The sequence below is a fragment of the Rissa tridactyla genome, chromosome 9 (genome assembly GCF_028500815.1).
Source record: "Rissa tridactyla isolate bRisTri1 chromosome 9, bRisTri1.patW.cur.20221130, whole genome shotgun sequence".
NCBI lineage: Eukaryota > Metazoa > Chordata > Aves > Charadriiformes > Laridae > Rissa > Rissa tridactyla.
In genome coordinates this window covers 917,266-929,296 of record NC_071474.1, presented here as the reverse complement: position 1 = coordinate 929,296, position 12,031 = coordinate 917,266, and the positions used below count along the sequence as shown (strand labels likewise).

The following is a 12,031-nucleotide window of genomic DNA, read 5'->3' as shown; positions in this document are numbered from 1 at the left end:
CCTGGTTTCTGAGCCAGGGCTCCTCTCACCGCCCCGTGGCACCTCCCAGGGATGGCAAACAAGGTCTTGAGGCTGCCCCGCTGCCCCCCCGCAGCACCAGCTCGTGACCTGTGGCTCCCGGCAAGCGCCTCGGCCGGGGCTGTCCCCGCCAGGCAGCCGGGCTGCGCTGGGCTCCACGCCGCCCCTCACCTGCCTGTCCCTGTCCTTTCAGGAACGAGGTGACCAAAATGAAATTCGAAGGGAAGACTTTCTATTTGTACGTAAGTCAGAAGGAGGTGAGTGCTCTCCCTTCCCGTGGCACTTCCCGAGCGCAGCCGTGGCCGTTGCTCCCGCGGGTTCCCCGGTGCACAGGGCAGCTGCAGTGGCGTCGCCCTGTGCCCGCGCTGCAGGGACACGGGCAGGGTGGCGGGGGCTGCGGCTCGGTGGCAGCGCTGGGGTCACCTCCCTGCTCCCGCTGGCACCTCGCTCTGGGCGTTGGAGCCTGCAGACGCCGGGTCAGCCCCTGGTTGTGCCGTGGCGAGAACTCTGCCCTCAGGGCAGCCCGGGACCGCTGGCAGCTGCTCCCCGTGCCTGCCCGCCACGGCCAAGTGCCACGTTTGGGATTATCCTGGTGATTTGTTACCGCCATCCCGCTCGGTCAGCCCTGGTTAGTGAAACCAGCCTGAAAACCTCTGGCTGAAATTGGCTCCCGTGCAAGCCATGAGCATGATTTTCAAATAAAAGTATTTCTGGATGTTCAAAAAGGCGGGTAAGGGGGGGCGGTGGGTGGCAGGTCACCGGCGCACACGGCTGCCCGTCCCTCGTGCGAGGTGCCGTGTCAGGGTGTCGGCTGATGCTCCAACGTCTCCCTGTGTCCCGAGGAGCTCCGGCGGAGGATCTGCCCCACGCCAGCGCCGCTCTCCTGCTCTGGCCGCCGTCCGCATTCCCAGCGCGTGCCCGGTGGGCACCACTCTCTTGTTCCCCTGCCGATTCCTTGTCTTTCTCCTTTAGGAAAAGAAAATTGTTCTTACCTATTTCGCCCCGACGCCAGAAGCCTGCAAGCACCTCTGGAAGTGCGGGATAGAAAACCAGGCTTTCTACAAGTAAGTGCCGGGGCACCCAGGCGTGGGGGGGGGGTGTGTGTTCTGCATCCCCCCATGGGTCAGTGCTGCCCCACACGGCACCCGCCCGAGGGCTCCATCCAGCACCGGGGGCTCAGGCACTCGCTGTCACCGGCAGCATGGCACCCCCGGCCCGGTGGCCCCAGCAGAGTCACTAGCCACCAAAAGCATCGATACCCCCTGGGCAAACCTTTAATCAGGAGATTAATTGTTTGGAGATTAAGCCTTTAATGCTGAGCAAGTGGAGCACGTCCTGTCGGCAGCAGCAGGCGTGTGGTACCATTTCCCTGCTAACGGCAGCATTCTCGGAGCTGGCCGGCACACGGAGATGCTCCGGAGCTGCGAGTGCGGCGCGTGGCCGGGGCGTGAGGCAGCAGGGACGGATGCCGGCAAAACTGAGGGAATGTTTTCTGACCTAATATTCAGGGATGGATTTTCAAAATGGCTTCGCAGGGTCTCTTTGTGCTGAATCCAGCACTAAAATCCCCACTGAAGTGGAGCCAGTGCCCGGCGGTGCTTTGGAAAAGCCTGCCTTTTAATGGGGAAGGCTCGCAAACTTTCAGAAATAATCTGTGTCTGAGCTCTTTGGGAACAAGTTAATTATTCATGGGAAGTATTCAGGGGACCAGGGAGGTGCCGTGCGGCCGCGAGCCGTTGGGGACAGTGGCTGGAGGGAGCGTCCCTGCAGCTGCCCGGCTTCAGGCACCTCCGGGCTGGGGCGTGTCACCGGGCGGCGGGCGGGAGGACGGGGAAGGGTCTGTCCTTCCCCCGGAGCTCGGGGCTGCCTGGCTCGTGGCCACCAAGGCGGCTTTTCTGCCCCGGTGTGGCTAACTGGGCCGTCAGACAGGGCTGGACTGTGCCCGCAAACCGGGGAGGTGCCAGGTGGAGCACTTTGGTTTTAGCATCCTGCTCGTGTTGTTACTTTAAAATAGCCTGCTTTGTGCTTCGTAATGAGTTTTATTTTAATCAGCAAGATGCGAGATAAAGCCTGTGATGTATTCTCTTTGGGAATACTGCAATCAGCAGCTGCAATCAGCAGGTTTCATTTCTCATTATATTAACATGAAATGAAATTGCAATATTGCTTTACAAATCTCTTTATGATTAATCATGTCAGTAAATTACCGCTGGATTGTGCACCCGCTGGAGTGGACCGTGGGCTCGGCCGCGGTGCTGCTGGGCTCCTCCCGGGGCGAGGGACGGGCTCCCGGGGCTGAGGAGGAGTCGGGACTGTCCCTCCCGGCAGTGTCACCTACCGCTGGCCCAACTGGCCCCGGCGAGTGCCAGCCCGCCTGGGACGGGCGATGCCTGCACCCCTGCGACGCAGAGGTGATGGTGAGGGGTTTAGCCCCTGGAGACCCTCGGCCCTGTGCAGCTCCCTCCTGCAGGCGCTCGCTGGTGGCCCCGGGGGACCCGGTGTGAGCTGCAGCCCGAGCCCCCTCCAGCCGCCGGGGAGGCCGTTGGCAGCGGGTCTGTGTGGGAGCGCGGGCTGGGCAACGCTCCCGCTGCCGGCAGGGATGTGCCATGCTGGCGGAGAAGGCGGCGAGGTGATGCCATGACGGTCCCGGTGCTCGGTGCCACCAGGCAGAGGCACACCCTGCTGCCAGCGGCTTGCTTCATTCCTGGTGGTGTTTCGCATCTCCAGGGCTTTGCTCCTGGAATTTTGCCTAATTTGGCCTCGCCAGTGTTTGCCAGCGGCTCTGGGCTCCCTCCCTCTGATGCTGGGGCCCGTCTGGCGGGGAGGATGCTGTACCAGCATCAGCAGAGCAGTCGCTCCTCGCCACCGGCGCGGTGCACGGGACGCAAAACCAGGCGAAGGCTTTGCTACGGGGCAGTGCCGGCGGCCGTGCCCTGCTGGGTGCTCAGCGCCAGGCCGGCGGCGCAGGACGCTCACGCAGCTCTTGGTGCTGTTGCAGGTTGGAGAAGTCGAGCCAGGTCCGGACGGTGTCCAGCAGCAACTTGTTCTTCAAGGGAAGCCGGTTCCGATACAGGTAAATAATGACAGTAAGTAGCAGTTACTGGATATATTTTGGGATGCTCCTTTGGACGCGCTTTGGGGAGCAGTTCAGGGCTGCCGTGGTCTGGGGACTTGCTGAGGGTCCTTCTGTCACCAGAGGTTCTCCACTGCAGCGCGGCCGCCTCAGCGAGGCCGTCACTGCGTTGTCCTCTGTTTCACGGCTGGCATCCCTCCCCTCAGCCCCACAACGGCAGAGCTTTGGAGGGACAGGAGTGGGGGAGAGGAGAGGACGGGGGCGGCTCTGGGGTTTGGTTTTTGAGAACAACAAGGAGAGAAACGAAGCACTGCAATTCCTGAATTCCAGGGGGGTGTTGCTCCTCCCTGGGCCTGGAGCCAGAGCCTGGACCTGGGACCTCGTATCTCTGCAGGACGAGAGACCCCAGCACATCCCCGGCTGGGAGGTGCACGATGCCGGCACCCTCCTTGAGGCATGGGAGGGCTCGGGCGCCCGTGGCGTGTGTCCCCCCAGAGGGGAGGTGACCCCACTGTGTCCAGCATCTCAGGCCAGGAGAAGCAGCAAAACGTGGGGGCAGAGGTGTCAGCCCAGCCTTTCCCCACTCTTCCCATCACCCTTATTTCCAGCAGATATGTGTCTGCTTTCTCCTGGAGCTGTGGGGAGAACCCCCCTGGCCCGTGTGTGTGGGGAGGGGGCCAGGCTGGGGCACGGTGTGCCGTGGGGGAAACTCACAGCTCGCCAGTGTGATGGTCACACCTCACGGTGCTGTTCTTCACCTGCTGCAGTGGCCGCGTTGCAAAGGAGGTGATGGAGTCCAGCGCCAAGATCAAGAGGGAGCCCCCTGAGATTCACCGGTAAGAGCGCGGCAGCCGCGGGCAGGAGGGCTGCCGTGCCCCCGGGGCTCCGGCACCCTCTGGGGCTCTGACACCGTCCCCGTTCTCGTCCCTAGGGCAGGGCTGGTGCCGAGCCGGAGCTGCCCCTCCATCACCCACGGCCCCCGCCTGAGCAGCGTGCCCCGCACCCGGAGGAGAGCCGTGCACATCTCCATCATGGAAGGTAGGGCATGGAGCCGCTCTCCCTGCACTGCCGGGGCTCGGAGCCGGGTCAGCCCCGGCGCCGGGGACACACACACGCATGCGCGCACACACCCCCACTTACGCAAACATGTGCACCCACAGACAGCAGACACACACCCCCAGCTGACTTCTGTAGCCCCTGATGCTGATGTGGGGACGCCGGGGCAGGGAAGGTTCCCGACCTGTCCCCAGGGTCTTATGGCCAGGCAGGACGGCACCAGACGTTGCTCTTGCGGCTCGGGGCCGGTTTGGCATCGATAGCTGAGCTGGGGGCAAAGTGGAGGGCTGGTTGTGGGGCAGAAGTTTCCAGTGCAGCAGCAAAGCAGAGGAGAATTTCTCAGCGATGTTCCATTTCGATTAAATTGGAAATCCAGCAAAAGGCTCCAGGTCGCGCTGACAGCTCCGAGCCGGGTGAGCGGGGAGTGAGCCCTGCTTTGAAGGTACCACGGCAGCCGGGTCCCGCACACCCCTCGCTCTGCTTTTCCAAACGTGGCCACGGTGTGAAAGCAAAGCAAACCTGCCTGGCACGGCGGCCGTGGGCTCCCAGCGAGCAGGGTGTTACTGAGAGCCGTGGGGTCTGAGCGGGTACAAGCTGGTCTGCAAAAGGACTCATCAGCCACCTGGGAGCCACTCCTGGCCAGCCGATGGCCACCGCCGATGGCCTGCCAGTCTGCTGGATCGCTGTGCCAGCCTGCGGCGGGAGCTGCAGCCAGGGTGGGATGCACCTGGGAAGGAGGGTTGTCAGAGGGCAAAATGCTGGGACCAGCCCTGGAGCTGCCCCGCGGGGCTGGGGACAAGGCTGGGGGCTGTGGCTGTGCCACTGGTTCTGGCTGTGGCACCCACCGGTGACAGCAGTGTCTGCCCCCTGGTGACGCTGGGGTGACGGAGAGCGGTGTGCGTGGTGGGTGCTGCTGGCGTGTGCGGGGGCCATGTGGCGATGAACAGAAGTTTGGGAAACTGGGAGGTGGATGAGGGACCGGGGATGGCCGGGAGCGAGGGGGTGGGCGCACCCTGCGGTGGTGCCCTGCTCCCAGCGGGCTGCGGCACCAGCCCCTGCCCTGCACAGCCAGGCGGGTCCTGCTGCCCGGGGTGTGGGTCTGGAAACCCCACCTGCCCAAAGGGACGGGTCTCTCGGAGCAGGACAGGGATTTCTTTCCCTCGAGGGAGCCCAGGGCTGACGTCTGTGCTGATTTTCGGGTGGGGAGCCTGCCTGGCAGCTGCGGCAGCCCCGCAGGCAGGGTCACCTCTGGGGCCCTGGTCAATGTGAGCACCCTCTCCCCCGCCTCCCACGCGTGCTCTTGAGAAGTGGCGAGAGCATTAAATAGCCTCCCACAATAAATTACCGGAGCTGGCGCAGGCTCCCGGCACCACCCCTGTCCCGGCAGCTCTTGCCCTGCCTGCAGCTGCTTTTCTTCGCTCTCACTTCAGCTGAGTCCTGTGGAAATGTGGGAGCCCAAAATAGCCCTGACCCGGGGGCCAGCGGCACCAGCCCTGCTTGCGTCAGCCGCGCCGGCGGGTGAGCAGCCGTCCCCGCTCCCCACCGCAGTCCCCGCAGGCACCCCGTGCCGCGGGCCAGGCCAGCCGCTGCCCGTGCCGCCATGGTGAAGTGCCTGATAAAGATTAAAACCAAAGTCAGCGTCCACCTGCGGCTCATCAACCACTGCTGCCGGGAGGTGAGGGTGCGGGTGCTGGCCCTTGGGCCGCGGCTGCTGGCCCGGGCTCTGGGGGCTTTGCCGCTCCTCCCGGCTCTCCCCGGCCTCGGCCACGATGCTCCGCACGGCCCCGCGGACACCCTCGTGCCAGGTAACGCTGCGCCAAGGGGCTGTGCGGGGTCTGGGCACTTCTTCGCCAGGAGTGTGCCCCTGGGGGGATGCGGGAATGTGGGATGGACACGTGCCATGGGGAGCGGGCTGGGGGCTCCGCTGCTGGCCGGACCCGGGGTTGTTATTACCACGAAGCAGCTCTTGTTTTGGGGCTGGACCCAGCTTTCCCCAGATTCTCTAGCTTTTTATGGCAGTCCCATGGAGCAAGCAGGTGGCAGAGAGGTTTGCGTCTGGGGGGGGCACCGGCACTGCTCTCATGGCAGTGATGAGCAGGGGGACCCCCATCAGCTGCCCTCCCCGGGGAGCGGGGCTGCTGCCCGCCCTGGAGGGTGCCCGCCCCATCGGGGACGCAGCGGGTGCCGCGAGGGGACGTTCGCGTGAGTTTTGTGCCCCGGCAGCAGACATAGCTGTCGGGGTGAGAACACGTTTATTCCTCTGCGGCGCTTATCGCCTGAGCTGCCCCTGGCGCTCGGTGCCCGCAGTGGCACTCGCGTTAAGCCCAGCTGATCCGGAGGAATCCGGGGAGTATTTACAAGGAAGAGGTTGCAAAGTCCAGGGGAACGCAGGCAGGACAGGCCCCGGGCTCTTCGCAATGCGCGGGGTCAGGGCAGCCAGTGCCACCGTGCCATGGTGCTTTGGTGCCCTCCCCACCTGGGGAAGTGCCCAGCCCCGTCCCCCTGGCAGCCGGGTGGCACTGGGGACCCGCTGGTCCCGGCCACCACCACCTCCAGACACCCTCCCTGGCACGCTGGAGGCTGCAATGGCAGAACCACCTCCTCCCCCCAGCCCCCCGCCATTGCCTGCCCCTTTTGCTGTGAAAACTGCAAGGAACGAGTCCCACGTTTGTGGGGTTTCTTGGAATTTGGCACCTGGGGGGGCAGTCGGTGTGGAGGGGAGCTCCCCTGGCCCTGCCGGACGTGTTCAGCCGTGGCAGAGCCTGGCTGTAACTCCAGCCCAGCGGGGCGGGCTGGCACACGGCTCCTCGTGCGGATTTTGTTGCTCTGGGCGCCTCAGTGGGTGTAAAACGTTTTTTTTGTGTAAAACATTTTTTTTGTGGTGGTGAATCAGTAGAAATCGGAGCTGTTTGTTAGTGCCGCAGTCTGACTCGCAGTCCCTGAGCGTCCCGCTCTGCTGGGCCGGGCAGGCGCAGCCCTCGCTCTCCACACGCCTCAGCCCGGTGGCGTCTCTCCGTTCCCCGCGCAGGGCAGGCGGGTGAGGCCTGTCCCAGGCTCCCACGGCGGGGTCGGCCATGCTGCCCACCTGGGCTGCGGCTCGGTCGGGACCCCACTGCGCCTCTTTGGGGTGGGAGGTCTGTGGGGGCCAGGAGGTACATCCCTAAGGATAACCACCTAAGGATTGCCCCGTGGGCTGCAGAGGCTCAGCCATCTCCAGTGGTGCCGCAGGGCGAGCTCGTCCCTGGTCCCCAGCTCAGGGCTGGCGGGGACCCGCCGTCTGCCCCAGTGCAGACCCCTCAGGGTGCCTTCCAGCCCCCCAGCCCATCCCTGCACCCCCCACCGCTGCCATGGCCGCGCTTCCCGGCTCATCCCTGCCCACAGCGCAGCGGCGTGGGCAGCCGGCCCATGGTGGCTCCCGCACAGGGCTTGGCACCGCGACGGCAGAGGGGCCTCAAGCACCGCGGGCAGCTGCCGGGGGGCTGTCACCTCCCAGCGGACGTGTTTGTGATCGATTGGGGACAAGCCCGGGCCCCTGCCTGCAGCCCGCCTGCGGTCCAGAGTGACAGCCAGCGGCTGGCGGTGACGGGTCAGGCGGGTGTTTGAGTGTCACTGACTGCAGTCACGAGCTGTGGGCTCCGGCCGGGCACCAGGCTATGGCTGCCGGCCCGCGTGTCCAAAAACAACAAAATGCAGCTGGTGGCTGCCGTGCCCTGTCCCCGCGGGGAACACCGGGCCGAGGGCAGCACTGGGCGAGGGGGGGTTTCCTGCAACGGGAGGGACACCCCCCCCCCTCCACACCACCGAGTGTCCCCCCTCTCTCCCCTGCTGTCCCCAGGCCTGGAGTCTCTGCGTGACAGCGCCCACTCCACCCCGGTGCGCTCGGCCTCCCACGGCGACGCCTTCGCGGCCCCCGGCCGGAGCGGCCGCGCCGAGAGCAGCGAGCGGGTGGCCGTCATCGCCGACGAGAACTACAGCCCGGCGGACAGCGTGCTGCCCACGCCGGTGGCCGAGCACAGCCTGGAGCTGATGCTGCTCTCGCGGCAGGCGAACGGGGCCCCGTGCAGCATCGAGGAGGAGAAGGAGTCGGAGGCCGGCACGCCGGCGGCGGCCGAGGCGGAGGAGGCGGGCGGCGAGCTGCGGGCCCTGTGCCCGGGCGCCGGCGGCCTGGGGGCGGCGCAGGCCGAACAGGTGAATAAGTTTGTTTTAAGTGTCCTCCGTTTGCTCCTTGTGACAGTTGGACTCCTCTTTGTTTTGCTCCTCCTCCTGATCGTCCTTACCGAGTCCGACCTTGACACTGCCTTTTTCCGTGATATCCGCCAGACCCCCGAGTTCGAGCAGTTCCATTACCAATACTTTTGTCCCCTCAGGCGATGGTTTGCCTGCAAAGTCCGCGCCGTGGTAAGCCTGCTCATTGACACCTGAAGGCAGGAGTCGCCCGTAACTAGCCGGGGGCCTGGGGAGAGACCCGCCGCCGTCCTTCGGCACACTCACTAATCCTCCCTTCCCGACCCGCGGCGCGGCCCCGGAGGCGGCTTTCCGGGAGGAAGAGGGGGGGTGGGCGCAGCCCCCGGGGCCTCCTCCTCCCCGCGCCCAGCCGCGCTGCTGCTCCCACCCCTGGAGCCCGCACAACACCCTACCGCCCCGACTCACAGACGCGCGTACGACTGCGGAAGCACCGAGCAAAGAGAGGAATTTATTTCACTCTTGCCACCCATCATCGTGCGAGCATCAGCCGGGAGGCTCGCGATGCTGCGCTAAGCAGGAGCTTTAGCAATGGTGCTACTGAGTATTGAGTTAAACACTCGTGTGCTGGTACATTATTAAATCCGGCACGGCGCACGCCACCACCGCCACCTCCCAAGTACTGCTTTGCAGAATCCCCTCCCTGCTACCCGGAGCCTCCTACGTGGCGATGCGCGGCGTGACGCTGTCGGGGGACGCCCAGTGTCGCCCGGTCCCAGGCGCGCGACCGGCCCCCGCGGCGCAGCATCGCCCAGCGACGGGCAGCCCTCGCCCCGCGCGGCGCACACGGCCTCTCCTCACGGCTGCTGAGCCTTGAAGCGCCGGTGCTCCCCAGGGCAGGGAGAGCTCGCCCGGCACCCCTGGCCAAGCCCGGGCGCGTCGCCAGTAGGGACGGTGTCGGATTTATTAGGAAGACCTTTAGCCTCCGAAAGTCGTACCTGTTTTGTACAAAAAAAAAAAAAAAAAACAAAAAAAAACCACAACACCAAAACAAACAAAAAAAAAGAACAACAAAAAAAAAGAGACTGTTTCAAGGTCTATTTTAACAACGAAATGCTATTTTGTTATCGAATCTAATCAAGTCTTTTTTTACTTTCCGGATGGGGTGACAGAGGTGCGCTGTACCAAGCGGTTCACGTTGAGCAAATGGTTTAGGAGTAAACACTTTTGTAGCCCGGAAGCCTAACACCAGATTAACCCGTTGCTAGTTTTGGAATAGAGAAAGGAGCTATAATTTTGTGACTTTTCTGACGATAAAAAGGACAGAACTACAAGAGTGGAGGTGACACTGAACAAGCCAGTGGACGACCATTAGACCTGTCTGTTCTTAAGCAAAAATCAATAAAAAACCAACTCATCACACTTGTGACATAACCACCAGGACCTTCAGTGACCTGGGAAGCAGAAGTCTATGTACACAGGGAGCAATAAAAGCCAGTTCTGTTAAGTTTTGGTTGAGAAGTTGGACAAACTTAACAAAAAAAAGGTGAAAACAGGTGAGCAAGTTTTATTTCATCTCAGGGAGAGATTTTACGCAAGCTGGGGCCATAACTGCAGTTTTAAAAAGCCTGATTTCCGTGTTCTTGTCTCTGAGCATCCCCCATCCATCACCCCACGCCGAGGCCGGCTCCTGCCCGCTCCAGAGCCGCTCAGCCGGCGCCCGGCGAAGGAGCCCCACGGTGACGGTGGGCGATCCAACCCCACGACAAGTTGGCCAGACTTGGCTCGTTTGTCCCTGCAATAAAGAGAGGGGGCTCGTTAACCACTGTCGGTCGGGGTTGGGGCGGGGGGGAATGAAGGCCCGAGCCGTTGTGTCTCACCACTGAGGATGCATCCGTGGCCCCCGCTCCCAGCAGAAGGGCCGAGGAGGGTTTGGCGTGGAGCCCCCCCAGCTCTTGGGCAGGCAGGAGACGCTACGGGCGCTGCCAGGAGGCAGAGGATGGATTTATTTTAATTTTTTTTTACACGATATCCTGTTTTATGCAACATAGCAAAATTAACTTTTAGTGTAGTGTTCCTACCTCAGTCCGTAGTTCATGGTGTTTCTATGCAGTGCGTGGTAGTCCCAAACCTGATGTTTCTCGCCCCGGGTTAAAGATGCAGCGTGTTCCCCCCCCCACTGCTGATGTACCGGTGATGTCCCGACAGCACAGCCCTCGCCAGCGCGGTGCCCGGCCCCGCGCCCCGGCACGAGCCGTCCTCCTTCCAGCCCCAGCGCAGCCTCTCGGTCCTGCCCTTGGAAACCTTCCACAGCGGCTTACTCTAGACTAGCCATTAATGCCAGCCCTAGTTTACCTCGGCAGTTTTCACCCAGCGTTTTACTGCAAAACCACGAGAACTGGTGATTTTTCGTTGTCTGTTTTTTCCTGTACGTTCCATATTACGTCTTGTGTTTCACGACCTGTTAGTTTTACCTGTCTTTATATTAAAATGTTGTTTCCATAGATTCTTATATCAGAAAAAAAAAAATAATAAAAAAAAAAAATCTCGTAATAGCATACTGCATCTTTAAGCAGTAGACGGTAAAATACCTGAAAATGTGAATTTCTTAGTTTTCATAAAAAAAGAATCTAGAAATTAACCTTTCATGTGCCAAATACTGTAAGTTACATTTTTTCCTTCAAAAATGTACCTTTTCTACATATTCAATATCTTAGTTAGCATAAAATCATTGGTGCCATGAAAAGTATTTTTAAATTTAAATAAATATTTAAATATCATGAACACCAGCGTTGGTGTGGGATTTGTTCAGTATTTATGGTGTCAGTACCGGTTTGTCACTGGCGTTTAAAAACTCGGCTCAAAACCCGGCAGGAATTTGGCCCTTTAGCAGCCGGCTCACCCCAGCTCCGCGTCACCTCCCGTCCCGAGCGCGGCGGGGAGCGACCCGGGGCTGCGCGGTGCCTTACGGACATGCATCGCTGCGGGGGGGCACGGACACGGCCCAGCACCGGGTGAACCAGACACAGACACCCCCGTCTGCCCCTGAGCCCGGCTCTGCTCAGCTGTTCACCACCGATAAAATCCCCTCTCGTTCCTCAGCTGAGCCAAAACCGCCAGCAGCGGCCAGGGAGCAGCCCCCAGCCCCGGCTCGGGACTGAAGGGGGTTCCTGTTGGGGGCAGAGGGGGGGTCCTGCCGTAGTGGGACGCCCATCCCGCCGTCAGGTGTCAGAAACAACACGGGTGGACGTGGATGTACTCGGCCAAACTGCCGCCCCAGCGCAAATGCAACCCCCCGCCCCATCTGCAGTGGGGCAGCGGCTCGGTCACGCCGTGGCCGTGCGGTGGCAGGTCCCCGCAGGACCCCCCCCCCCCCCCCGCCAGCACCGCGGCACCGCACACAAGCTCATCAAAGCACCAGCCTCTCGCCACTGTCAGGTTTAGCAGCGTGTCTGCTGTCACTGACCCAGGACACAATTTTTAACGTGAGCGGTTTGGGTCAGGTCCAACTCAGCCCCGCGCCGAGGGGTGCGCAGGACCACCACCCCCCCCGCAGCGCCTGCACCGCAAAAACGCCACACTCCCCTCGGAACCACGGAGCTTCCCTGGAAACTGTGCGCAGTGGCATCGGCCCACACCGAGACCCCTTCTGCCTCCAGGAAGGCTTTAATTAGACACTAGACATCTTCAGGGACACGTTTT

The 12,031-nt window shown here is 62.2% G+C and overlaps 1 protein-coding gene across 3 annotated transcripts in view; it reads left to right on the top strand.

The window, feature by feature from the left end:
• The window catches only part of FRMD5 (FERM domain containing 5), a 104,081-nt gene extending 92,499 nt beyond the window's left edge, over window positions 1-11,582 (top strand). For 2 of the 3 annotated variants that reach the window (XM_054215503.1, XM_054215501.1), the window contains 6 exons: window positions 212-275; window positions 991-1,082; window positions 3,017-3,091; window positions 3,859-3,927; window positions 4,023-4,129; window positions 7,983-11,578. In XM_054215503.1, the coding sequence (XP_054071478.1) occupies window positions 212-275; window positions 991-1,082; window positions 3,017-3,091; window positions 3,859-3,927; window positions 4,023-4,129; window positions 7,983-8,569 (994 nt within the window). In that variant the 3' untranslated portion in view covers window positions 8,570-11,578. Of the gene's footprint in view, window positions 1-211; window positions 276-990; window positions 1,083-3,016; window positions 3,092-3,858; window positions 3,928-4,022; window positions 4,130-7,982 lie in introns of all 3 variants that reach the window. The other variant, XM_054215504.1, reaches the window with a different exon arrangement.
• Window positions 11,583-12,031: the final 449 nt, after the last annotated feature.